Raw genomic sequence first — 27,875 nt, 5'->3', positions numbered from 1 at the left:
ATTAAAAAATAACTAATATATATATAATGTGGTTTCATCTCGACCGTTAAATTGATTAAGAAATATTAGGTTAACAACAACCACAACCTCCGTAAGAGTTTATTTTTCTTCTCTAAGCATTAGATAAATCATTGTTAATTAAGATATATAGTCTTAAATGATGATCTAATGCATTTAAGCTCAAGATATGTTTCTAAAGTTAATTAGCATGTAGAATTGAACTTGTAACGTAATATATAGTAAATGATTAATTATTTATTTTCATCATGAGATAATTATTACATTATTTGAACGGGACTCGATTCTGTCCCGATTTCGAACGGGATACGAGTCTGATCACTTTTAAAAACACATAATCATGATCTGTCTCGGCTCTTATTTTAAAATACAGGATGAGATCGGAGCCATGCCCAGCCCTGCGTGCAAGAGAATGATCAATAATCAATTAACAAAGGTTGAAGGAAACCTGTACGTACCATTTTATTATCAGCATCAGGGGCGGATCCAGCCCATGTGAGATTTCAGTCCAGAAAAAAAAATCAAACCCTCTATTAAAAAAAAAATTAAACCAATCGATTGTACGAAGTCTCTCTCACTCTCTCTCATACGTATTTCTTCTGTTTTTCAGCTCTTCCCTCTACTCGACTACTTTTCTTTTAAATCATTAAAGTGCGTCACCACCATGATTCTATTAAAAAAAAGAATTAAACCAATCGATTAGACGAAGTCTCTCTCACTCTCTCTCAGACGTATTTCTTATGTTCTTCAGCTCTTCCTTCTACTCGACTACTTTTCTTTTAAATCATTGGAGCCCGTCACCACCACTCCCTGCCGCCGCGTTACCGAAGGCCCGACCGCCCGAAGTTCTCTCTGCCCTCATCTACACTTCTACCGTTCTACTGTAGAACGACATGTTTAATTGACTTTTAATTATATGAACTTCATACACTCTATGTTGTAAACCTGAAAAAAAAAAAATTTTGCCTTCGGCCAAAGTTATAGTTCACTTCATAAAATCCTATGTCCACCCTTGAAATTAGTCCAGGTGACATTTCAATCCTGGATCCACCACTGATCAGCATCGACAACAAAATTGGTGCATGCAAAACAGGGTCTTTATATGAAGATCCAAACTTTCTATATAGATTTTTTTCGCCGTTTATTTATCCAGAACTCTCACCGGTCAGTGGCAGCAGTGTAAATCAAGATAAGAGTGAGGTGATTTGTGCAAGCAAAGATTGCTATAAGCAGAACCCGGATATTTTTGTGTGCTAGAAACAAAGTTCCATTTACCAACAAAGTTTGGATCTTCATTTGAACTGCGAAGGCAAACAAGTCTACGAAAGCTGCACCCATCTGGGTTTGTTAGCAACTCACTTTCAAGTAAGTAAGATGCTTTGCTTTACTATACAGTTTATGATGTTGAAACTGAAATTCTTTTTTCTCTTTTCACTGAATTTCTTGCAAGTCTTTCTTTAAGAAAGATTCTTGGTTAGTATGTTTGATGCACCTGTATATGTTTCTTCTTGTTTGTTTTATCATGTGATCAAGATGTGGGATCGTTTGATATGAAATGAATGTGCTTTGTGATAACATGGCGTTGAATTTGCTTGCTTTGAATCTGTTGTCTTTAAGATTATGATCTGTCTTTGGAGGTAGACTACTATATGTGTTTTGGAGGTGGTTTGCAGATTGGGGTTGTAGTCTTGATGAGTAGAAGCCCTTTTGTTTTGAAGTTCAGGAGATTTCAATTGTTTTTGTTCCACCTGGGTTTACTGAGCTTTGGAATGTTAAGTCTAACCCTTGTCGGAATTTTTCTGTATCCTGTAAATCATGAGAGTATGTTGCAATGTTTGGAGTTTGGGCAGAGATAGAGATTCTATGAAATTTTGGATCAATCAAACTTATCTGGTTGATTAAAACTTTACAAATTCCTCATTCTCGAGTACCTAAAATCATGTACACTAGATTTAGATCCATGCCCTGATATATATCACACGTAAATACTGCCTTAATATCTACTGTGATCTATAGAATTCCTTTGTTTTGTGCATTGCATCTTGACATCACTAATTGTTTGTTAACTTTCTCTGCAGAACTTGTTACCACCCATTTCGAGGTGATGGAGCTGCATAATAAGGTGTGTTCTTTATGATAGACTGTACTTGGTTCGTTTTAAAAGATTTCAGATTAGAGGGTTAAGATATTGTCTGCTACTTAAGATGCGGGCAACAGAGAGACATGGAAGTGTTTCTCACAGATTTGGTGAACAGCCAGTTGAAGAGCCAGAGTCCTGTGGCTTCCCTCCAATCCACGATGTTGTCATCCATGGGAGTCATCTATCAGCTCATAACTTTGAACAGTATGAATCATCCTCAGCAACCAGTAATTACCGTGTTCCAAGTTCTCCATCTAGTTTAAGTTTCTCAGCGAATGGAAGTCCGACCTCACAACCAGATTTTCAGTCTTACCAGTCTAGTGGGTCTCCAGTTAACCAGTCTTGCTATACAAATGATGTCGGTGGCCTGAGCCATAAGATAAAGGAATTCGAAAGTCTTTTGCTTGGAAGTGAGTCGGATGCCCTTGACATATTTGGCATCAGAAGTCAGGTTAGGCATAACCAAGTTTGGGCAGAAGAGCAGAATCGGAAACAAATGATGATGGAGATGATCTCCAGGGGTGACTTGAAAGAGGTGCTCTATGCTTGTGCTAAAGCATTGGCAGAAAATGATATGTCAACAACTGAATGGTTGATGTCAAATTTACGTCAGATGGTATCAGTTTCAGGTGAGCCAATCCAACGTTTAGGAGCTTACATGCTGGAAGGTCTTGTTGCAAGGTTGGCCTCCACAGGAGGTTGCATCTATGCATCCTTAAGATGCAAAGAGCCTGCCAGTAATGAACTCCTATCATACATGCACATACTATATGAAGTCTGCCCATACTTCAAGTTTGGGTACGTGTCAGCTAATGGGGCGATTGCAGAAGCCATGAAGGATGAAAGTAGAGTTCATATAATTGATTTTCAGATTGCTCAAGGCAGCCAGTGGATCACCTTGATTCAAGCTTTAGCTAGTCGACCTGGAGGGCCCCCACATATAAGGCTGACTGGAATAGACGACTCTACATCAGCTTATGCACGGGGAGGGGGACTTGATCTTGTAGGAAAGAGGTTGTCAAGGCTTGCAGAGTCATATAGGGTACCCTTTGAATTCCATGCCGCTGGAATTTGTGCTTCTGAAGTTCAGATCAAGGACCTTGGAGTTCAAGTGGGTGAGGCACTTGCAGTGAATTTTGCCTTCATACTGCACCACATGCCAGATGAGAGTGTGAGCATCCAAAATCATAGGGACCGGCTGTTGAGGGTGGTTAAGAGCTTGTCTCCCAAGGTGGTGACTCTTGTTGAGCAAGAGTCAAACACCAACACAGCCCCTTTCTGTCCCCGTTTTGCTGAGGCATTCAGCTACTATAGGGCTGTTTTCGATTCAATTGATGCGGCTTTGCCAAGGGAAGACAAAGAACGGATCAATGTTGAGCAGCACTGTCTGGCGCGAGAAATCGTCAACATTATAGCTTGTGAAGGAGTTGAAAGAGTAGAACGCACTGAACTTCTCAGTAAGTGGAGGTCACGATTTATCATGGCAGGGTTTTCACCTTACCCACTTAGCACCATAATAAATGCCACTATCAAGACCCTACTGCAGAGCTATTCTGAGAAGTACACGCTTGAAGAAAGAGATGGAGCCTTATATCTCGGCTGGAATAGTCAGGCTCTTGTTGCCTCATGTGCATGGAGGTAAGACCAACAGCTATTTGCTTATGTTTATTGGTCTTGGAACCTCTCCCTTAATAGTCAGTCTTCCGCTTCTAATTTGAATTTCTTCCTTCAGTCGGCTTAGAGCATAAGATATCCTTCATACTGATAGCAGTAGTATATTGTAAGATTATGCTTCATTAGTAATAAGTACTCATTATCCATAGAGGATCTGATTATTGTTGACCAAAAATTGAGACTAGTCTTTAACAAATGCTTGCATATACATATGAAGTTGACACTACAAAATAAAAATACACATTAGATAAACTCTGTGCACCGTAATAGACTATTCTTGAAAATTAGTGACTAAACACAAAACTAGACCATATCAGTTAAAAACTATAACAAAACAGGGAAGTACAGCACTGGGATTCTGCACTAGTAGATATTCTGTGGTGGTAGAATGCAAATTTCGGTTTCCAATTGAATCAGACTCGTCATATTCCTGGTCATCCACATTAACAATGCTCCCTGCAATTGTCCTGCAAACTATTAGTGCCCTCTTTGCCTTGCTTGCCCTTGTAACGGCAATGGTGTTTTCGCTACTTGTACTCAGTTGAATACCATTCTCCAATACATATTCCGTGCCAAAGTTTGAGTTAATTAACCTGCAAACTCGACATGTTGGACCATTACAAAGCTCAGAGATTCTCCTTGACTCTCCATTGCAACAGGCCACTGTTGTGCAATAGAATCTCATAAGCTCATTTCCATCTACTGTACTTCTTGGGTGCCTCATGCATCTATCTTTGGCCACCTTCTTTACCTTCTCTCTGTACTTCTCAAACCTTTCAAGTGTTTCTATGGAGTTCTTCACCCTCAAGACAGCTTTGATCTTGCCTGATGGCTTCGAAGGATTCATTGATGCTTTACGCACTATCATCTCAATGATATTCCTTGAAGGGTCTCCACTGCTTAGCCCTGGTAAAAAGACAAGATGAAAATTTAGGTTAACAAACTCTAGTTCATACCATTTGGCAAACATCAATAGATAGTTTTAGAGGAACTGTCCAGATAGCTGGCTGAAAGCTACAAAATTAATATCTCAACTTCACCATCTTGACAATGTCTTAAATTTCAGATTGTCTCTTTATACAGCATCTTGTTTCGCAATTTCGACCATTACGAGTCTGCTCAAACTAGACTTCTATAGTAGTTGTACAGCTATGCAATCTCGACTCAAAACCCCTATAGAAATTATCATACAGTACTAAATAAGCAAAAATGAGAGCAAGACATTTACCAAAGAGCTGTGCCTGTGTGTAGCTTGAACGGTACATCAGTTCCTGGAATGGGGTTTCTTTCCCATGAGGAAGTACAAGTTCACCATCCAAACTCGCTTTCCTGAAGTTCCTACTTCTGTCACATCTTTCTCGCAGGCCAACAACATCTGAAAGCTTGGTTCCACACTTGACGTTCTCCTTCAATGACACCCACATTGCATGCATCTCTTCGTTTAAGACTTCTGAGTATGCGAGTGAGAGTGAGAGAGAGATATCTTTCTGTGAATTCTAAACTTCTCACTGCACCACTTTCTCCTTGCATTGCAAATTTAAGCATCCAAAGTTTCGAAACCAAACAAAGGCATTGAATTCCGACGAGGTCCTATTGTCTTAAGGGATATTTGTTACTAGCACTCTATGCAGAAAATTCGTACCTGTGGAATAAGTGATTTCCGACCTTACCTAAGCAAAGACAAACTGGTGAATTCAAGCACTTTTGTATTTGTGTGTAAATATACAAAAGGCATTTAAGGATGATATTGGATACTGTCACCCCTTCTAAAAACGAGCTAAAACGTGTCTTCCTTGAATTCCTTCAACCCTGGGTCCTATTTCACTATAGACCAAGAAACCAGAGATACAAACAACTCAATTGTCACGAACCCTCTTCTAGTTTCTTCCAATATTATTTTTAGGATATGTAGTTGCTCCACTTGTTACAGAAGAAAATCTAATAGGCATGCAAATGTTTCACTTGTTCTTCTTTAATCTGTTATGTGAACATGCAGTGAGGTTCTACTAATTTAGTTTGAACTCTAGTTTGTATCAGCTTTTTTTTGGTCTGAAAGTTTGTATCAGCTTGATGTGTGTTCTTTGTCTACTTACTGATAGTTTAAGCTTTCTGGGTACAATAGCTGGGATTTGGGAATGATAGTTTCAGCTTGGTTTAAACTAGAGTGATAGTCTAACTTAGTATGATTATACTCTTTATATGTTTAGTGTCCATTGTTTACCTACTCCTTGATACCACAAACGTTTTGGAGAAGAATAATGCCCAGTCCTTCCAGTCTCATCTCCTTTAAAGTAAGATTACTATCACCCAAGCCATCAAGAAATTTGGTGACTCTTATAATTAAGGTTGAGTGATAGGCTTGTAGTGTGCCTGTACAGTAGACTGAATAGATAAACTTTGTGCTATCTGCCTATCTGCAAGTATGAGAAAATGAAGAACCTCATATTTTCTGTGGGAGTTGGCTTCCCAAGTTGTTTCACAGGCACCAAAACAAGTTTTTTTACCAAAAAAAGAGGACGCATTAGCTTTCCCTAAAAAGGCAAAACAATGAACATTTTGTCATTGCCTCCTTACAAAAGGAACGACAATTAAAGCTCAAATCACAGGGAAGGAAGAAGGGTCTCATTTTAATCTATGAGGACAGTTCCCAACTCTTCTAGACTGTAAGATGTGATAACCACTTGACCACACTGGGTCTACATTGATCTCCCAATTCTGGGACCATGATATGCAGACAATGGAGATGATAGACCTTAAACCCTCATCACTCAACATGCATCTTAGCAATAAGATTCACTCGACGCCTAAAAAAAGGGTGTAATAGGATTCACAAGGTATAAGTTCTCAAGTCTACAAAGCAGCGGCAGCAGTAAGTAATGCATGTAGCTTACAAAGCTAGATAACAAAAGGTACTCTACTTAGTATCACCACCTCGACAAAGGCTATATGAAACAAAATTTTCATATAAATTTAATTTTCAGCATCTGAATTACAATTGGTAGTCAGAGACTCAATAATAATCTCAGTATCAATTCCTATATGTACATGGTATTCCCTTACAAGTTAATGTTGCACATTCATTACCTGGAAGAGGGTAGTCATTTCACAAGCAGGCACCTAATACCACATCTTTGGAATAGACAGAGAAGAACAATAAGATCTTTCTGAAAATTGAGATTTCCTTTCTGAAAATTGCCCATCCATCGGGAAAGCAGCTTATTTTTTCCTGCCTTAAATCTTATTCATGACTCATGAGGCAGTGTTTGTTTGACGGAATGAAACCCATGGGACACAAGTATTTTCAATGCTACAAAGAACACAATATTTACCAAACAGCTCACAATAAGCTAAGAGAATATAGATGGCTAAATGTTTCGTTTAATTAATAGTGACACAAGAACTTTCTAAACCAGAAGTACAGAAACTGAAGAGTTATAAATCAAGTAGCTAGTGCAAACTGAAGCAACTATCTACTTCAACAAAGTACCATATCAGCAAAAATTGAAACACAAAATTGAGGAAAAAGATTTTAACTCTTTCAATCTCCTGCTCACTACAAAGAATAAGCGCAAGCATATCTAACACATAGAAATTCTAAAGTATGTTCCTACATATCGACAACGAATTATTATGTACACTGGTCACCACTCATCACCAGCAATGACCTCCACTGATGCAAGACTAACACCTTCTGTATCTCTATACTCATGATATCCTATTAGCCCGCCATTGCATAAACCTTGAAGCTCGTCTCCTGTTTTGTGTATTGTTTCTTGAACCAGCTTCCTAATATCCACGAAATGCAGACATACCTGTTTCAAGCTACTGTCCCCCATTGAAGTCAAGTACTTGACCTTAATAACCTTATTCATGTTAATTTCCCTTGCTGTCAAATTCCACCTGGTTTGATACACAGATCGAACAAATGCATATTTCTTATTATCAAAACTTAACACAACAAAATTAGCATTCTAAAAAGAAGGCCGAGGTCTGATACGTGCTTAAATACTATAATTACTGACTAGAGAGGAAGAAAGTGCAAAATAAATAATCTTTTTGTATGACATCTCATCTCGCTCTCTAAATTATATATGAACAAGGAAGATTCCATTTCAAAAGTTAGGCTAGATTATATACTTCGTTCTTGTATAGTCAAACTGAAAACATGACGATCAATTCTTCTAGAAAAAAATTCGGAAGACCACGTACTGACTATCACGTCGACTGAAGGTGTTAGAGTTTAGGTGGAACAATTGACTTCATCCTTCATTCTTGTAAAGATCTGTAATGAAGAGTTGGATAAAGAAGAGGGAGGGAGTTTCAGACGACTTAAGAAGAAGAAGAATCGTTTTTTTCGATGATGAGAGAATCGTTGGTTTCGGTATTTAGGCTGACGGTTGGGAATTTCCACAGTTTTTGTAAATATAAATTTATGATTTTATATTAAAGATTAGTTAGACTAGGGTTGAGTAAGGGGTTAACGAAGATTTACAGAGAGTCAGAGACTAACGACATGTTAAGCTGATTAGACAGAGATTGCTAAGTGTCAAAAATTAAATGGGAGACCGAGAAGGGAAATTAAAGGGCAATATCTCATGTATGTGGAAACTCTGGAGAATCAGTTTGGGAAGGAAACAAACTCAGCCTAATGTCACGAGCTTACTTCTTTCGCTATGCAACTCGTGCGGCCTTAGCAACTCCCTTATGCTAAGTCAGCCTTACTCTTACAAACGCCCTGCTAGAACAATTGAAATGCAAAGAAGAATATCTTGAAAGAGAACTTATATTGAACAAGAAAGAACTTACAAGTATGCTTGATAGCTTGCTTCTTGCTTGATTGCTTGATGGATGAAATGAGAGGGGTGCCTTGCTATTTATAGGCCTCTTCATCCTACTTGGCTAGTTCTAGAGATTTCTAGGACTATGTACAATGTAGATGACTCTAGAGAGTTCTATACAATTCTACATAACTCTAAGATGAACCTTGAGTGTTCTAGAGTATTCTTGAGTGGTCTAGTTCACCTATCCTCTCCAAGGTTCTAGAGATGTCCGGAAATATCCCAAGGCTTCTTGAGACTTCTAACACCTTCTAGGATCTTCTATGATCTTCCAAAGTGTTCCGCCATATTCCGGATCCGTCTAGAATGTTCAAGGTAAAATTTGGCTTAAGTCGGCGGGATGTGACATTCTCCCTCACCAAATCTCGCGATGTCCTCATCGCGCCTCGCTGTATTGCTGGATCTTGTCCTTGAACTGCCAAAGCGTATCCTCAGACTCCCAGCTTGCTTCCGTATCGGGCAGACCTCTCCACTTGATGAGGTACTCTTTGTAACTTGGCACGCCTCGGCGTCGAATGACCCGATCTGCGAGTACTTCATCAACTTCCTTGTCAAAGTTGGTGATTACCGCCGTAGGTGCCCGATGCGATATTCCTCTCGATGGGTCTTCCTCGTCCTCATTGTAGGACTTCAACATACTCACGTGGAAGACCGGATATATCTTTAACTTGGGCGGGAGGTTGAGCTTGTATGAAACTTTGCCTATGCGCTTGATAACTTCAAACGACCCTTCATATCTGCGGATCAAGCCCTTGTGCACCTTTCTAAAGGCCTTGAATTGCTGCGGCAAGAGTTTCACAAGTACAAGGTCGCCTTCCTTGAACTCGACATGCCTCCTCTTCTTGTCCGCCCACTTCTTCATCCTCTTGGCAGCCTTGTGCAACGCCGCTCGAGCTAACTCCGCTTGCTCATGCCATGACTTGGCGAACTTGAATGCGGCTGGACTCTTCCCTTCATAGTGAGTGGCAAGGGATAGAGGGGTAGTAGGCTGCTGTCCCAAAACGATCTCAAAAGGACTCTTGTTGGTGGCCTCACTTTGCTGCAAGTTGTAGGAAAACTGCGCCACATCTAGAAGCTTGGCCCAATCCTTTTGATTGGCACTCACGTAGTGCCGTAAGTATAGCTCCAAGAGAGCATTGACGCGCTTCGTTTGACCGTCGCTTTGTGGATGGAAGCTTGTTGAAAAGTTCAAGTCTGACCCCAACATCTTGAACAGTTCCGTCCAAAATCTCCCCGTGAAGCGCGGGTCTCTATCGCTGACAATGTTCTTTGGAACTCCCCAAAGATTGACTACATTGCGTAGGAATAGCCTTGCTGTCTCCTCCGCAGTGCAGTCGGCTGATGCGGCCATGAATGTTGCATACTTGCTGAATCTGTCCACTACCACTATGATGCTCCCAAACTGCTTGGACTTCGGCAGGCAAGTGATGAAGTCCATAGAGACACTCTCCCATGGTCTCTCCGGTATGGGTAAGGGGTCTAGCAAGCCTCCCGGCTGCTGCTGGACTACCTTGTCTTGTTGGAAAACTAGACATGTCCGCACATACTCCTCGACCCCCTCTCGCATCCTAGGCCAATAATACATGGACTTTAACAAGGCAAGTGTGCTTTTCATACCTGGGTGGTCAGTCCATTTAGAATCATGGCATTCCTTGGTTAGCTCCCTTCGTAAGCTCCCCCACTTCGGTACGTAGATGCGGCGGCCTCTCGTGTAGAGAAGGTCGTCGTTTAGCCAAAACCTCCGAGTTTTGCCTTCCTTTACTAAGGTAATGAGACTTTGTGCTTGAGGGTCTACCCTTAGTCCCTCCTTGATCTTGCTTAGAAATGGGCTAGTGATTTGAGAGATGCTTCCAAACTTCGCCTTGCGGCTTAGTGCATCCGCTACCACGTTCGCCTTCCCGGGCTTGTACTCCATGGTGTAGTCAAACTCCGCCAAGAAGTCTTGCCACCTTGCTTGCTTTAGACTTAGCTTCTTTTGAGTTTGGAAGTAGCTTGTTGCTACATTGTCGGTCATGATCACAAACTTTGTCCCAAGCAAGTAATGTCGCCACACTCGAAGGCAATGAATGATGGCAGTCATCTCCTTCTCTTGCACGGTGTAGCGCCGCTCCGTGTCATTAAGCTTCCGACTCTCATAGGCAATTGGATGCCCTTCTTGCATGAGAACTCCACCGATGGCAAAGTCGGAAGCATCGGTGTGCACTTCGTATGGCTTGGAGTGATCCGGTAGGCTAAGTACGGGCTCCTCGCATATTGCCTTCTTCAAGTCTTCAAAGGCTTCTTGACACTCCATTGTCCATTCTCATGCCTTGTTCTTCTTGAGAAGGTCGGTTAATGGTGCAGCCCTCGCCGAGTATCCCTTGATAAAGCGGCGATAATAGTTAACTAGCCCAAGAAAAGATCTTAAGTCGTGTACCTTGGTGGGTGGCTCCCATTCTTGGATGGAATGCACCTTGCAATCCTCCATCATAAGCTTGCCGTCCTTGATCTTGTGCCCCAAGAACGACACCTCCGGCTTAGCGAATGAGCATTTCTCCATCTTGATGTATAGTTGGTTTTCCCTCAAAACCTTAAGCACTTCCCGCAAGTGCTCCACATGCTCCTGCATGGTTTTGCTATACACCACTATGTCATCCAAGTAGACGACTACGAACCGATCAAGGTAGGGGTGGAATAATTTGTTCATCAAGGTACAAAATGTCGCCGGTGCATTAGTTAGACCAAATGGCATGACCAAAAATTCATAAGAACTGTACCTTGTGATGCATGCGGTCTTCGGCTCATCTCCTTCCGCAATGCGCACTTGGTAGTACCCCGAACGAAGGTCTAACTTTGAGAAGTAGCGTGCATGACCCAATTGATCAAAGAGATCGGCAATGAGAGGGATAGGGTACTTGTTCTTTACCGTGATCTTGTTGAGCGCCCTATAGTCGATGCACATACGTAGAGATCCGTCCTTCTTGTTTTGGAATAAGACCGGGGCACCGAATGGGGCTTTCGAAGGTCTAATGAACCCCGCGTCCAAAAGTTCCTTCAATTACCTCCTTAGCTCCGCTAACTCGGGAGGCGCCATGCGGTATGCGCCCATGACAGGTGGTTTTGTCCCTGGTTCCAACTCTATCTCATGGTCGATCTCTCTCCTTGGGGGTAGTCTCTTGGGCAGCTCCGTGGGCGATACATCCTTGAACTCTTCAAGAACTGCTGCTACCGCCTTGGGCATGTCATCTTGTGGCCTTGGCTCCTCATCATCAAACTCATTAAGGATGGCCAAGTAGCTTTTCTCTTCCCTCTTGATGCCTTTCTTGAATTACAATGCCGACAAGACCTTAATGTCTTGCTTTGCTCCTCGGGTTGTTGGCACTACACACGACCTCTCGCCATCCATAATGCATAAGCTATTGGCGAATGGCACCGGGAATGCCTTGACTTGATCATGGAAATCCAACCCCAAGACTACCTTGTAGTCATCCATCGGTACTATCGAGAAGTCGAGGCTCCCAGACTAAGCTCCCACGCTTGTCTTGACTCCTCGAGCTACTCCTTGTATGGGGCGGGCAGGTGAGTTAACCGCCTTGATGGAGCCCCCTCCATTGCTTACCTTTAGTCCTAGCCTGCGTGCCTCCTCAATGGAAATGAAGTTGTGGGTTGCCCCCGTGTCGAGCATTGCCGTTGTTGGCTTCCCACCTATGGTGATGTCTGTGAAGAGTAAACCTTTGGCTTGGACCTTGGGTATAGAGCGGATTGCATTAAGCACCTGCAAAGACCCCAAGTGTGCACCTCCATTGCCACCCTCGGCTTCACTCTCTCCTTGATGACTTCCTAAGAGCGCGCTTAGTGCTCTCCTTTGTGGGCAATGCCTAGCCCAATGCGGACCATCGCATAGGAAGCACTTGTTGTCGTTTGGCTTGTCCGAGCTCCGCATGTCCCTTGACTTGCCTTTATCCTTCAACCTTGCCGAGTAGCTCTCACGGCGGGGCTCCTCCTTGTGTTGGATTTTGTCTCCCCCACCTTTGGCATAGTTGCTCTTCTTCTCCTTTGGCTTGGTGGACTCTCTTGGACTTGAGAAATCAACTAAGCCTTCGGCCACGGCTATGGCGGTAGCAAGGTCTTGCACTCCACGTCGCCTAAGTTCCGTCTTGGCCCATGATTGGAGACCATCCATGAAATTGAAGAGAGCATCTTTGTCGGATAGGTCGGGAATCTCAAGCACCAAGTTAGTGAATTCTCTAATGTAATCACTAATAGGCCCGGTGTGCTTGAGCCTTCGCAAGCGAGCTCTTGCCTCATCCTCGGCATTCTCGGGATAAAATTGCTTCTTGAGCTCTTTAACAAAGTCATCAAAGGTAGAGATGGTGCACATACCTCTTTCGACATCTCCTCGCCTTCTCCTCCACCACAACATGGCGGTGTCGGTGAGATAAAGAGTCGCGGTCTTTATCTTGGTCCTCCTCCATGATGCCTACGGCCTCAAAATATTGATCTAGCCCCCATAAGAAGTTGTCTACTTCTCGAGCGTTGCGCATGCCTCCGAAGCTCTTTGGCTTTGGCACCTCGATCCGCTTGGCTTCTACGCTGCTGCTGGTGCTAGCCCCCGCGGCTAGTGCGCGCTTGCATAGGGCAAGATCTGCCTGCATTGCCTCCATGCGTGCAGAATCTGCCTGCATCTCCTCCATGCGTGCAAGCATGCTATTGTGTTCCCTCTCTTGCACTTCACGCATCCGGGCGAGTTCCCCCATGAACTCCTCGCGAACCTTGTCTATCTCGCCCCGCAAGGACTCCTCTAGCTTGAGCATCATGCCCTTGATCACAGTGTGGATTGCGGCGTCCTCCGCCTCCAAGTCTTCCACCTGGGCTCCCATGCCACTCACGCTCTCTTCCACTTGAGCTAGGCGTGAGTCGATTGCAGCTAACATGTCCTTCACTCGTTCCTTCTTTGGAACCGTCGGGTTGACAAGTTCTTCATAACCCTTCTCTTGCGTGTCGTCGGAACCACTACCAACAGGATTGCCATTCTTTGCCATTGTGTCGAGCTAGCCTCTTGATCGAACTTCGGCTCTGATACCAACTGTCACGAGCTTACTTCTTTCGCTATGCAACTCGTGCGGCCTTAGCAACTCTCTTATGCTAAGTCAGCCTTACTCTTGCAAACGTCCTGCTAGAACAATTGAAAGGCAAAGAAGAATATCTTGAAAGAGAACTTATATTGAACAAGAAAGAACTTACAAGTATGCTTGATAGCTTGTTTCTTGCTTGATTGCTTGATGGATGAAATGAGAGGGGTGCTTTGCTATTTATAGGCCTCCTCATCATACTTGGCTAGTTCTAGAGATTTCTAGGACTATGTACAATGTAGATGACTCTAGAGAGTTCTATACAATTCTACATAACTCTAAGATGAACCTTGAGTGTTCTAGAGTATTCTTGAGTGGTCTAGTTCACCTAGCCTCTCCAATGTTCTAGAGATGTCCGGAAATATCCCAAGGCTTCTTGAGACTTCTAATGCCTTCTAGGATCTTCTATGATCTTCCAAAGTGTTCCGCCATATTCCGGATCCGTCTAGAATGCTCAAGGTAAAATTTAGCTTAAGTTGGCGGGATGTGACACTAAGCAATCCTACCGACCAAAGAGGGGTAGTTTCAAACTGGAACTGGGATAACTGTCTTTCAGCTAGTTCAGAGTGCACCCATCTGGGTTTGTGAGCAAATAACTTTCAAGTAAGTAAGATGCTTTGCTTCACAATACAGTATATCTGTACACGATGTTGAAACTGGGATTCTTTATTCTCTTTCCACTGAATTCCTTGCAAGTCTTTCTTTAAAGTAAGATTCTTGGTTAGTATGTTTGATGCACCTGTATATGTTTCTTCTTGTTTGTTTTATTATGTGATCAAGATGTGGGATCCTTTGATATGAAATGAATGTGCTTTGTGATAACATGGTGTTAAATTTGCTTGCTTTGAATCTGCCGTCTTTGGGATTAATGTCTGTCTTTGGAGCTAGGTAGACTATTATATGTGTTTTGGAGGTGGATGCAGATTGGGGTTTTAGTCTTGATGAGTAGAAGCCCTTTTGATTTGAAGTTTTCAGGAGATTTTCAATTGTTTTTGTTCAACCTGTGTTTGCTGGTGTGGTGTGAGCTTTAGGATACTGAGTCTAACCTTGTCAGAATTTTTCTGTATCCTCTAAATCATGAGTATGTTGCAATGTTTGGAGTTTGGGCAGAGATAGAGATTCTTTGGATTAATCAAACTTTTCGGGTTGATTCCTGTACAAATTTACAAATTCCTCATCTCGAGTACCTAAAATTATGTGCACTAGATTTAGATCCATGACCCTGGTATATATCCCACATAAATACTGCCTTAATATCTATTCTTAACAATTCATTTCTTTTTTGCATTGCATCTTGACATCACCAATTGTTTGTTACCTTCTTTGCAGATCAATGTTGAGCAGCACTGTCTGGCGCGAGAAATTGTCAACATTATAGCTTGTGAAGGGGTTGAAAGAGTAGAACGCACTGAACTTCTCAGTAAGTGGAGGTCACGATCTATCATGGCAGGGTTATTTTCACCTTACCCACTTAGCACCATAATAAAATGCCACTATCAAGACCCTACTGCAGAGCTATTCTGAGAAGTATAGCTTGTGAAGGGGTTGGAGCCTTATATCTCGGCTGGAATAATCAAGCTCTTGTTGCCTCATGTGCATGGAGGTAAGACCAACAGCTATTTGCTTATGATTTTATTGGTCTAGGAACCTCTCTCTTATTAGTCAGTCTTCTGCTTCAGTCGGCTAAGAGCATAAGATATCATCTATAGTGATAGCAGTAGTATATTGTAAGATTAGTGATAGCAGTAGTATGTTGTATGATTATGCTTCATTAGTAATACGTACTCATTATCCATAAAGAATCTGATAATTGTTTACCAAAAACTAAGACTATTGTTTAACAGATGATTGCATATTCATATAAAGTTGACACTAAAAAATAAAAATACACATGAGATTAGCACAGTGGTACGTAATAGATTATTCTTACAAATTAGTGATACACACATAAAATTCGACCATATCAGTTAAAAACTATAACAAAACAGGGAAGTACTGCACTGGGATTCTGCACTAGTAGATATTCTGTGGTGGTAGAATGCAAATTTCGGTTTCCAATTGATTCAGACTCGTCATATTCCTGGTCATCCACATTAACAATGCTCCCTGCAATTGTCCTGCAAACTATTACTGCCCTCTTTGCCTTGCTTGCCCTTGTAACTGCAATGGTGTTTTCACTACTTGTACTCAATTGAATACCATTCTCCAATACATATTCCGTGTCAAAGCTCGAATGAATTAATCTGCACACTCGACAAGTTGGACCATTACAAAGCTCAGGGACTCTCCTTGACTCTACATTGCAACAGGCCATTGTTGTGCAATAGAATCTCATAAGCTCATTTCCATCCACTGTGATTCTTGGGTGCCTCATGCATCTCTCTTTGGCCACCTTCTTTACCTTCTCTCTGTACTTCTCAAACATTTCAAGTGTTTCTACGGAGTTCTTCACCCTCAAGACAGTTTTGATCTTGCCTGATGGCTTTGAAGGATTCATTGATGCTTTTCGAACAATCATCTCAATGATATCCCTTGAAGGGTCTCCACTGCTTAGCTCTGGTAGGAAGACAAGATGAAAATTTAGGTTCACAAACTCTAGTTCATACCATTTGGCAAATATAAAGATAGTTTTAGAGGAACTGTCCAGATAGCTGGCTGTAAACTACAAAATTAATATCTCAACTTCACCATCTTGGAGGAGTTTCTTAACAATGTCTTAAATGTCAGATCGTCTCTCTTTATACAGCATCTTATTTCACAATATGGAGCATTACGAGTCTGTCTACTCAAACTAGACTTATATAGTAGTTGTGCAGCTATGCAATCTCGACTCAAAAACCCTCTAAATAAGCAAAAATGAGAGCAAGACATTTACCAAAGAGCTGTGCCTGTGTGTAGCTTGGATGGTACATCAGTTCCCGGAATGGGGTATCTTTCCCATGAGCAAGTACAAGTTCACCATCCGAACTCGCTTCCCCGGAGTTCCTACTTCTGTCACATCTTTCTCGCAGGCCAACAACATCTGAAAGCTTGGTTCCACACTTGATATTTTCCGTCAATGAAACCCACATTGCATGCATCTCTTTGTTGAAGACCTCTGAGTGAGTGAGACTGAGAGAGTTAACTTTCTGTGTGAATTCCACACTTTCTCCTTGCATTGCAAATTTAAGCATCCAAAGTTTTGAAACCAAACAAAGGCATTGAATTCCCACGAGCTCCCTATTGTCACAAGATATATTTGTTACTGTCACAGTATAAGATCGTTTTGTTAGTCACAATATACGATCCGTACCTATGGAATAAGTGATTTCTGACGTTACCTAAGTAAAGAGAATGTAAGCACTTATGTATTTGTGTTATGATTCTAGTGTTATTTAGCCACGTGCTAGGCACATGACCGGTCAATAGAGTCTATATATAATCTGTTGTATCCTCATTTCAAGTTATCGAAGAAAATATTGAAGTTTATTTTATTTCTTTTCTATTTCTTTAGCTGTAGTCTCTCTAGCTTAGGGGTAAAACCCTAACAAGTGGTATCCAGAGCCATGAATCTGGGGGCTGGGCAACCGGTGTCTCCGCCGTATGGCGTTTATCCTTGGTACCCGGCGCCGCCGCAACAGTGGTATCCATCTCTGCCGTATGGCATTGATCTCGGGTACCCACCGCAGCTGCAACAGTGGTATCAACCAATTTTCCCGATGAATCCTTATCCTCCGCCATTACTGCCAAATCCTAATCCTCTGTCACACTCATCACCACCGCCGCGTCCACCAGATCCAAGTGATTTAAGGATGAGACTCTTATTGGAGGAAGAAGAGAGGCTACGAATTGCAAGAGAAAAGGAAGCAGCGTTTCAACTTGCTTTGAGCCGTGCACTGGAGAAATCCCTGGCGTCGTTCGAGTCGAAGATGCAAAATGCTATGCAGATACTTGAGCAATCCCGATTGGAGCAAACCTCTAAATTGACATCACCACCACCACAACCAGTAATTTCACAAAACCCTTCACATGAACCACAAATTCACTCTCATCTATGGAAGGCTCGCTGTAAACAAGTTGCTCTCGAGTCCACTGCAGCCACGGGAGGAGTGAAGAAGTCACACAGACGCGGGCCAGGAACTATCGCGTCTCTCAAGACTAGCAAGTACCTGAATCACAACAAGCTCCTGATGCGCAAACCCCAATTCCAAAGCCTTGTCACCCAAATCACTCAAGATTTCAAGACTGATATGAGATTCGGGAGCTCAACTAGGCCTCTTTTGCTGGAGAACAGCATTTCAGTTCAGTTAAACAACATCCCTGCGTCATTTGGTTCAGTAAGCGATACTAGCACTTATATTCCTAATCTCAGTATTGATTGTGATGGTGTGGATTCTGTGCTTGTTGTTAATTTGAATGGAATAGATGAGAAATTAAGGAACATGAAGGGAGAGAGTTACAGTGAGAAGGTTAAGATGGATAATAAGGATGATGAGGATGGTGTTAGTGTTCAGCAAGATATTCAGGGACCAAATTCTGGTAAACAAGGGAGGGAACTTGTTGCACCCTACCTGTTTGATAGAATGCCCAAGTCAAATGGGCTGTGTGATGCAAGTCGTGGCAAGGGTTTAGTTCCGACTTCTAATGGTAAGTCACAATCAAGAGGGCTATTTCAAGCTTTAAGGTTCAAGAAGAATGGACTGTCCAAATCTTTTGTTAAGAGCATTCGTGACAAAGGAGGAGGACTTGCTACTTGTTGTGAAATAATGGATGCTATTCATGACCATATGGAAACTTTCTATCATTTGACAGATAAAATTATTGGCTTAAGTACTAACACTTTGGAGCGCAAGCCTCTTTTGGATTTTGGAGACTGCAATTCACATGAAGAAACCAAGCTGGTTAGTGTGCATGATGATATCTATATTATGGGTAGCACTAGGCCAGTGGATAAGCAACCAAGCTATGTAACTGTGGAGAAAGGACAGTTTGGGAAATCTGAAATGGTGAGCAAGAAAGTATGGGAGAAATGGAAATTGAAATTTCATGTCAAACCTGCAAGTGAAGAGAATGCAAAAGGGCTGCAGTCTACTGTCAAGGAAGAGCTCCAGCATTACAGTGCGGTGCCAGGAAGTGAAGTCATTATGCCTATTCCAACAATATCTGTAAGTTTACTGGTGAATAGTAATGGGGTCATAGTGTGTCGTGGTCATAACATAATATATTGGTCTAGTTTGGAGTATAATTGGGAGGCAAATGGTTATGAGAATGTGGTTATCTTGTCTCATCCTGTACATGTGAAGCTTCTTGTGAATGATGTTGAAGAGGTACGCAAGGGATTTAAGCCATTCTCTTTAAAAGATTCGAGCATATTATTGATTGATGGTGTTAGAATCACTTATCTGGTTTTCGTGAAAACTGCTAAATCAACTCTGCTCACCAAATTGGTTTTTGAGAAGGAAGAGCGCTACTTAGGTATTGGCCCTGATATTACTAATGAAAAGGCTATTGATGAAATAAGGGTGCCAAAAATTGAACAGAAGGTTGTCATTGGAGTAGAGGATGTTATGGACTTCTCAAGCACATGGCTCCCTGCTCATGTTCAAGGACCCATCTGCCAAGGAACAAGTAGAATCAGTAGAACACATTGCCCGAGCCCGTTATCTTATATGAACCTCCACGATAACAAGTATACCAGGCTGTCAATTGAGAAGTATATGAGCATTATTGTTGTTCATGATCGTAGTGGTCATCTGTCTTCAATGTGGTACATTGCTAATCCATGTTCAGATGTTCAAATGCACACTCTTGTTGTGATAAAAATAGTCGGGTTGCACCATAATTTGGCTTTTGACCTCTTAATTATCCTACAAGTGCATTGTAACAACTCCTGTAAAGCTTGTGACTTTGGTGTTGAGCTCTTGTTCAACATTCTGCCCTTGCTAATACAACCCACTTTGGAGGATACAGAGAAGCATCTTTTGGTTAAGGGACTTCTTCAGATTTATGTTTCTTACTACTCCTCAGAGTTAGTTGAAGATACTGTGAGCAACATGGAAACAAGCCAGTATGTGTCTACAGAGGATGATATTGATCTTTCTCCGTTGAATCTGGACATGATGGCTTCATCTTATTTGTCTATTGATAGAACGACATGTGATCTACCTTTTCCCATGATCTTGTACTCCTTGTGGGTGGTTAAAGTCTGGCACAGAAGCTTCAGTTACTTGGCATATGAAATCTCCAATTATTCCATAATAGCTTGGTTCACATACATTTTGTTTGGTCTTGAGGGTACTATGTTTGTGAACAAATGGGTACTACATATTGCTGCAGACATTGCTCAGAGAGCTACCACTCAAATTACCCTGCTACATGACGAGACAAGTGTTATTGATTTTGATGAAACGACAACTTCCTCGCCAGTCAACGTACATTATGCTCTTGGTGCCTCATTTTGTACCTTTCTGACGCTTCTGGGTGCTCTGTTAATATCAGTTCAATATGTGAAGACTATCATTGCTTCAGTTTTGGCTCAGTGTGTATTTGAGGTTTACAGGGGCAACAATGATCATGGGTGGACTCTAAAGGGCCACAAACTTTCATTTGATGGAAGGGAAGAGCATCACGACCTACATAACCTGATTTTTGGTTGCTTACAGGTTGTCGTACTGTGGCATGTGATCACATATATTGAGCAAATTGATAGAGCTAGCAAAAACATTGGCCTGACGATATGCACAGATGCTACAAATTTTCATAACAATGTTGCTGAAGCTATTGCATATTTTGAAGGCAGAAGGAGTGTATATGAGAAGAATTTTGCTAGTATCACTGAAGTTAGTGCAATCTTTTGGGATGTCAATGTGCTGGCAGCTTGTGTCAAGGCTGAGGATACAAAAAGTGGTTGGCAATTGTGGGATAACATCTTTCTCATCTCATGCTTATATGAGACACCATGGAGTACCTTACTATCTTGTTATCTCCCGAATGAACATTACACTGAGATGGAGCAACATGAGTCTGCAATGGAAGTTTCATCTCTTGCACCTAATGTAAGCTTGCATGTATTTGTTTATCGGGAAAGCTCAGTAACAACTACTTTCAAAACTGCTATATGTGTCTGCATTTCTGAAGATGTATTGATGATCACTTCTGGAGATAATAAGCTGGCTTGCAAGTGGTTTGAACTCAGAGTTTATGGGATGGTGTTTCGCATTTGCAGGTTGACTGGTTGTGGAAGGGGTCAAGACTATTGTCAGTATTATTTGGACTTCAATATTGATGCTTTCAAGACTTACCTCTTCTTTGTGTTTACTGCTTGGTATAGAACTCTTGTAGCTGCAAGACAAGCTTCTGTGTGCCACTTTGATTCTGAAATTAAAACTTGAGGTCAAGTTTTGCCAAAGGGGGATGAATTGTTATGATTCTAGTGTTATTTAGCCACGTGCTAGGCACATGACCGGTCAATAGAGTCTATATATAATCTGTTGTATCCTCATTTCAAGTTATCGAAGAAAATATTGAAGTTTATTTTATTTCTTTTCTATTTCTTTAGCTGTAGTCTCTCTAGCTTAGGGGTAAAACCCTAACAAGTTGTGTATAATTTATACAAAAGGCATTTGGATACTGTCAACGCAGGGTCCTGTTCCACAATAGACCAAGAAACCAGAGAAACAAAGTTACAAACAACCCAATTGTCACGAACCCTCTTCTAGTTTCTTCCAATATTATTTTTAGGAATAAGTAGTAGATCCACATGTTACAGAAGAAAATCTAATTTAGGCAAGAGCATGCAGATTCACTTGTTCTTCTTTGATCTGTTATGTGAATCATGCAATGAGGTTCTACTAATAAAGTTTGAACTCTAGGTTGCATCAGCATTTTTTCGGTCTGATAGGTTGTATCGGCTTGATATGTGTTCCTTGTTTACTTACTGATCGTTTAAGCTTTTTGGGTACAATAGCTGGGATTTGGGAATGAAACTATCATGGTCTAAACTAGGGTGATGGTCTAACATAGTATCATTATATGATTTATATCTTTATATGTTTAGCGTCCATTGTTTACTTCCTTGATACCTTGAACTTTTTGGAGAATAATAACGTCCACTGTCCAGTACTTCCAATCTCATCTCCTTTAAAGTAAGATTACTACCACCCAATCTCGTCAAGAAATTCGGTGACTCTTATATGTAAGGTTGAATGATAGGCTTAAAATATGCGCGTGCAGTAAATAGATAAACTTTTTGTGCTATCTGCGAGTATGAGAAAATGAAAGAACCTCATATTTTCTGAGGGAGTTGGCTTCCCAAGTTGCTTCACTGGCAGCAACACAAGTTTCTTTACCAAAAAAAAAAAGGACACACTAGCTTCGTAAAAGGCAAAAAAATGAACAGTTTGTCATCGTCTCCTTACAAAAGGAACGACAATTAAAGCTCAAATCACAGGGAAGGAAGAAGGGTCTCATTTTAATCTATGAGGACACTTCCCAACTCTTCTAGACTGCAAGATGTGATGACCACTTGACCACACAGGGTCTCATTGGTCCCCCAATTCTGGGACCATGACATTCAGACAATGGAGATGATAGAGCTTAAACCCTCATCATTCAACATGCAAATGCACTTGTTAAATTTAGACCTTCCATCATTTGAGTATTTGACACAAATTTCATACCCAATTAGTAAGATGCAGCAGCCTCATGTATTTTAGCGATAAGATTCACTCGACGCAGAGCAAAACAATAAGGTGTGGGTGTAATAAAATTCACAAGGTACAACAAGTTATCAAGTCTAAAAAGCAGCAGCAGTAACTCCAGTAAGTTATGCATTTAGCTTACAAAGCTAGATAACAAATAGTACTCTATTCAGTATCACCACCTCAACAAAGGCTAGATGAAACAAAATTTTCATATAAATTTAATTTTAGCATCTGAATTACAATAGGCAGTTAGAGACTCAATATAATCCCAGTATCAATTCCTATATGTACATGGTATTCCCTTACAAGTTAATGTTGCACATTCAATCCCTGGAAGAGGGTAGTCATTTCACAAGCAGGCACCTAATACCACATCTTTGGAATAGACAGAGAAGAACAATACGAACTTTCAATTGAGATGCCCTTTTTGAACATTGCCCATCCAAAAAGAAGGGGGAAAGCAGCTTATTTTTTCCTGCCATAATCTTAAGCAATCCTACGGACCTGTTAGTACTCTTCCCATGTTCTGTGGATATGGATAAGAGGAATGATTTAAAGGTGGAATGTCACTTTGGTTTTCTCTAGATCCATACTGATTCATGCCACTATTTAGACCACCATAGTATGATTGAACAGGGGTAGTTTGAACTGTCTTAAAACTGGAATTGGGATAACTTTGTCTTTCAGCTAGTTCAGAGTGCAATTGCAGGTGATTATTGGATCTATTCTCAGTAGCAGAGCTCATTCCAACACCAAGATCAAGGCTTATGGTGTCATTTTCTTCTGTTCTAATCCTCAAAGGGGCGTTCAAGTTTGCTGGTCCCGAACTGTCATGGCTACTATTCCTTGCGGTTGGGACATCATGATTATGTTTTCCCTCATATGTAGTTATAACTGCTTTCGGATCATGGGATGCCCTCTCCACATGTTTCCTAACAGGACATCCAGCATTTGTGCACTTGTAATAGCTCCTGCATGACATGTAAGAACATAAGAAACCATTAACCAATTGGGAAGAAATGCAGTTAGCATAGTAGTAGCCATGCAGATGAGGGAGATTGATCACACTTGCAACTGCAAATCGTACCTAGATATGAATAATCACTTGCATAAGATAAGGTGTCACTGACTTCATAAAAGTAAATTAAATCCATCAATAATCCAAATATGATAACCAGACAAATTATATCCAACTGCAAATAAGCAGTTACATTAAATCCAATATTGATTATTATACAAATTACCTGCTTGAGATTTATCACTGTAGAATATAATATTTAAATCCTACAATATACAGTTTACATCCTGTGGTGAGTCTATTTCAGTAGGAGATTAATAGAACACTTGGAGTTATTACTTATATGCCCTCTGACTGTTTCTGATAACACCTTCATTCCATGACTGAAATCCAGTTGAGAAAGAGATTACAAAAACATCTAAAAAGTTCAACACGCTAAAGAAATCTAACTTCTAAAACAACTTTCATGAGGGGATTTAGATACAATATATTTGTACACTGGATATCATAGTCACTAAAATTTATTATGTTCCCCGAGTATTGAAGTATTCACACCAAAAAGTAATAACAAGACAAAAAAGAGGAAAAAAAAAGAATAATTAAAAAAATAACAAAAAAGAAACACTAAATATGGGGTAATCAGTAGCACCACATCATGGAACTACTGAAGCTACATGTTGAAACAGATAATATCAGCGAGCACCAAAACTATCAACTGTCCGCATCATCCATACCTTGGATTGGGATTTCCCCTCACAACTTTCTGTCCATATTTACGCCAGCGGTAACCATCATCCAAGATATCAACCTCACTCAGAGTTTGCACAACAACTCGTGGTTCCCGGATAGGCTTAACAACTGGTGTTACATCAAACCCACCAGCATCCATCCTCCTGCTCAATAAGGTTTTGGCACTTGAATAGTTAGGGAGAAAAAACACCCTTTGAGTGGGAATGCACTGGTACACATTCCTGCCTACGCATAGAAAAAAAATATATCGGCAACCAAAAAAACATAAAACATGTGAGATTTTATACCTCCTTTTAGAGAATGGGTCATCATCATCGACCTCATCGAGTATTCTAGTTGCTAGTGAGCCTGTTCCTTCAACACTACCATCATTTCCTCTGACAGGGGACAGGTCAGGAGTACTACTTGGCTCATTGGTACTAGACATTTGCCCATGCATACTGGATGACTTGTCTAAAATCAGAAAAGAACAGAAAATTAATGAAGGCATTAGCTCATTCATAAAGAGCTAAGGAGTATTACTTCAGTGCTCACCATCTCGGCCACTCAAAGATAAAGCCTTGTCAGATCTTTCTTCCTGGACATTCATCATAGCACCAGTATTATATCGTCGACTAGGTTGAGGCTTTGGGTGATCATGTGTACCCTTGTAGATAATCTCTGTTATATGTCCCTCATGAGATCGCTCAAACAGTTTCTTCACTTCGCAGTTGGGATGTGTACATTTGTAATAACTGCGAGGAAATTCACTTCCTTTAACATGTTTTTGTCCATATTTTCGCCAGTTATAGCCATCATCAGAAGATACTGAAGTGCCACTTCCTTTATGGTCAAGCTGTGATGTTTGGACACCAGAATTTGGATTTCCCCTCAGACTTGTATCATCTGCATCACCTTCAGCAGGTGCACTAGCTCTTGAAGAGACCATATGGGTAGGAGCTGATAATCCTGATTGATTTGAGGAGCCTGCCATCTCACTTTTAACCAAAGGTGGTGACACATGTGATTGAGACTGACCTTGACCTTGACCTTGACCTTGACCTTGACCTTGACCTTGACCTCGGACTTGCACAGCCTGCTCATCATAATCTGTGGTAACCTAGAATAAATAAAGATCATTAGGCAACAGAACCTCACATCAAGATATCTCTGCTCTACAAAATTAGAGGGAAACTATAGAAGTCCATCTCAATAAGGGCACTAACTTACAACTTCTCACATAATTCCTTAATTCTGCATCTTAGAGCACATTGTTTCGTGTTGTAAGCATTCACCTTTACACGGTGATATAAAACTTAAATAGAGTGTTACTGACAGAAGCAAACAGGGCTTCACAACACAAGGAGTACAGATATCACCCTAAATGACCTTAGCTCAAGCTATAGAACTTTAAGGTTCTATAGCATTACATGTCTGCATATTGCAAGTTTAAGTCACTGTGCATAAGAGGCCACAGAAAATTCAACTAATCATGAAACAACTGTTTAATCAATATTTTGATATAAATGGAATATAACATTTCGAGATTCCAGCTATAAAAGGATAATCAATCATCAATAAACATATTACCATATTCAGTCTAGAATGGGGCTTAAACTCGAAACTTCCAGAATTTCTTTCATCTGAGCAAACCACAGTCCCTGAATAAGTAGAATTCGCAGTACCATAGACCATTCTAGGATTCAGAAAGGACCCAGTAGTTGGAGAAGGTTCTGCCTGCAAGACAGCAAACTTTCATTTTATCAACAGTGGTGGCAAGTGCAGAAAAGAAATCTCATAAAAGAATCTGAATAAGTAGAAATTAACAAATCCTTGGTAAAACAACAGAAATTGAAAATTGAGAAGCTGATGCAAGCCTATGAGTTATTACTGCATGATTAAAGCCCTTTACATTGACCAACTAAAGATCTGTACTACTTTGACACACAGTTCTATATCTGTTCAAAAACTGGAAACTCTGACAATCACAGGGAACCTTCAAATAAGCAGTTAGTAGATGTTACTATCTATCTTAGACCACTAACAAACTCAACCCTCACCAAAACAAATTAGAATAACAAAAGTAGAAAAGACGATGACTTCCTAAAATAACATTACAAGAGAGCCAAGAGCTAAAGACACGAATCATTTACCAATATTACTGAAGCTATTGCAATATCCTTTGAACACGGATAATCATCTATAATCAGCACAAATGAAGGGCCAAGTCCTCCATAAAAACACCTGACAATTGCGACAGTTGTCGTCACCTTTACCCACTATCTTTCTAAACTTCCTATTCCTCCTTGATGACGCATTTATTCCTTATTCCACACACACACAAAACGAAATGTTTTAAAGTACTTGCATCTCACATGAACCGTTAAACAAAGAAAAATAGAAATATTTTCCAAGTACTCGCATCCCACCACAACCGTTAAACAAAGACATAACAAAAAGGTCTTAAAACCAACCAACAAAGCGGCAAAAACAAAGATCCATCATGTGAAAAACAACACCGACGATACTAATCGAAAAAACGACCGAATTGAAGGAGAGTTGCAATATTCCAAAACGCCATTGCTTTCGAATAATCCATTCCAGCATAAAGAGTAAACCACCCAATATTAAGGTCCAATACATTACTCTAGAAGCAGAAGAAAAATAAAGCAACAAAAGCATCAGAATCTAAAGGTCCCATCAACACACATATAAAACCTCACTGCCACATTTAAAAACCAGCATTCCCATAAACAAAAATCACCAAAACAAAAGAAATAGTAACCCGAATTTTCCGACTAGGAGCATCAATTCAGCTCAATCAACATCAATTCTAGGTCATCAAAATTCCCACCGCTAACAGCATAGTCTACCTGGCCACTCAGAAATTTGTAAATTAAAAAAAAAAAAAAGGAAACACATTTTCACTTGCTAGAGTAAAATTAACTACGATATTATGAAGCAGCCAAACAGAGCCTAAGATTCAATAAAGAGAGCATTTCGGTTTTTTTCTATATTGGGTGGAGTTCAAAAATTAGAAACAGCAAAACGACGTCGGAGAGGAGGCGGGACCTTCATGTTGGAGAGGAGCACCGGCGACTCGAGAAAGGACGTCGGAGTGAGTCCGGGAGGGATGGTGAGGCAGGGGGACCTCGAGATCGGGAGCTTGGCCGGCGGCATGAGCTTGTACTTGGCCCCACCGGCGCGGGAAGCGGAGAAGTCGGTGGGAGACGGATCGGGCTCGTCGGACGGAGGCGGGGGGCGGTCCGGTGCGGTGGAGTCCATCGGAGGAGTGTGGGGGTGCGGAGAAGAGAGAGAGAGAGAGAGTCAAAGGTGAAGGGAGTGTTGGGGGGGCATTAGGTTTTTTTTTTTGCTGTGTTTAGAAATGAATGAAGGAAGAGGAGGGAAGGGTAGAATGGTCATTTGGATGTCTGTTTGCTGTGTTTTGGAAGGTAGTGGTGTTGTCACTTGTCAGAGAAGAGAGAGGAGAGAGACGTGGGTTGACTTGCTGCACTGGATCTGAATTCTGAAGACGTTTTTATGTCTAAAACTACGTCGTTTCGACTCCACTGAAACTCAGTCTTCTACGTTGGTGTATTTTTGAATTCCGAAGACGTTTTTCAGGTGTTGGTTTTATGCCTAAAACTACGTCGTTTCGACTTCTGT

The 27,875-nt window shown here is 41.1% G+C and overlaps 4 protein-coding genes across 6 annotated transcripts; 1 reads left to right on the top strand and 3 right to left on the bottom strand.

Moving 5' to 3' along the window:
* The first annotated feature begins 1,262 nt into the window (after positions 1-1,262).
* LOC126788395 (scarecrow-like protein 21) lies at positions 1,263-4,036 on the top strand. The gene is made up of 2 exons (XM_050514386.1): positions 1,263-1,383; positions 2,097-4,036. The coding sequence occupies exon 2, from the start codon at positions 2,223-2,225 to the stop codon at positions 3,798-3,800; it is 1,578 nt and encodes a 525-aa protein (XP_050370343.1). The 5' UTR covers positions 1,263-1,383; positions 2,097-2,222; the 3' UTR covers positions 3,801-4,036.
* Positions 4,037-4,145: 109 nt separating this feature from the next.
* LOC126787156 (uncharacterized) lies at positions 4,146-5,265 on the bottom strand. Its single transcript, XM_050513080.1, has 2 exons — positions 5,061-5,265; positions 4,146-4,738 (listed from the first exon to the last, which is right to left on the bottom strand). Exons 1-2 carry the CDS (start codon positions 5,263-5,265, stop codon positions 4,146-4,148), a joined length of 798 nt encoding a protein of 265 aa, XP_050369037.1.
* Positions 5,266-6,845: 1,580 nt separating this feature from the next.
* LOC126788391 (probable WRKY transcription factor 20) lies at positions 6,846-27,553 on the bottom strand. Of its 3 annotated transcripts, XR_007671361.1 has the most exons (7): positions 27,282-27,553; positions 25,800-25,946; positions 24,765-25,329; positions 24,518-24,683; positions 24,215-24,373; positions 22,826-23,433; positions 6,846-6,949 (listed from the first exon to the last, which is right to left on the bottom strand). XR_007671361.1 is itself a non-coding variant. In XM_050514379.1 (6 exons), the coding sequence occupies exons 1-6, from the start codon at positions 27,492-27,494 to the stop codon at positions 22,959-22,961; spliced, it is 1,725 nt and encodes a 574-aa protein (XP_050370336.1). In that variant the 5' UTR covers positions 27,495-27,553; the 3' UTR covers positions 22,654-22,958. The 3 variants fall into 3 exon arrangements, 2 of the variants coding, with proteins under 2 accessions (XP_050370336.1, XP_050370337.1); XM_050514379.1 differs by lacking the exon at positions 6,846-6,949 and having other exon boundaries at positions 22,654-23,433; XM_050514380.1 differs by lacking the exons at positions 6,846-6,949; positions 27,282-27,553 and adding an exon at positions 26,363-26,445 and having other exon boundaries at positions 22,654-23,433.
* Positions 15,745-16,939, bottom strand: LOC126787154 (uncharacterized). Its single transcript, XM_050513079.1, has 2 exons — positions 16,657-16,939; positions 15,745-16,436 (listed from the first exon to the last, which is right to left on the bottom strand). Exons 1-2 carry the CDS (start codon positions 16,937-16,939, stop codon positions 15,745-15,747), a joined length of 975 nt encoding a protein of 324 aa, XP_050369036.1.
* Positions 27,554-27,875: the final 322 nt, after the last annotated feature.

This window comes from Argentina anserina, chromosome 3 (genome assembly GCF_933775445.1).
Source record: "Argentina anserina chromosome 3, drPotAnse1.1, whole genome shotgun sequence".
In the NCBI taxonomy this organism is placed as follows: domain Eukaryota; kingdom Viridiplantae; phylum Streptophyta; class Magnoliopsida; order Rosales; family Rosaceae; genus Argentina; species Argentina anserina.
Note: the sequence above shows the minus strand (reverse complement) of the source record. Positions and strands in the feature narration are given on the sequence as shown.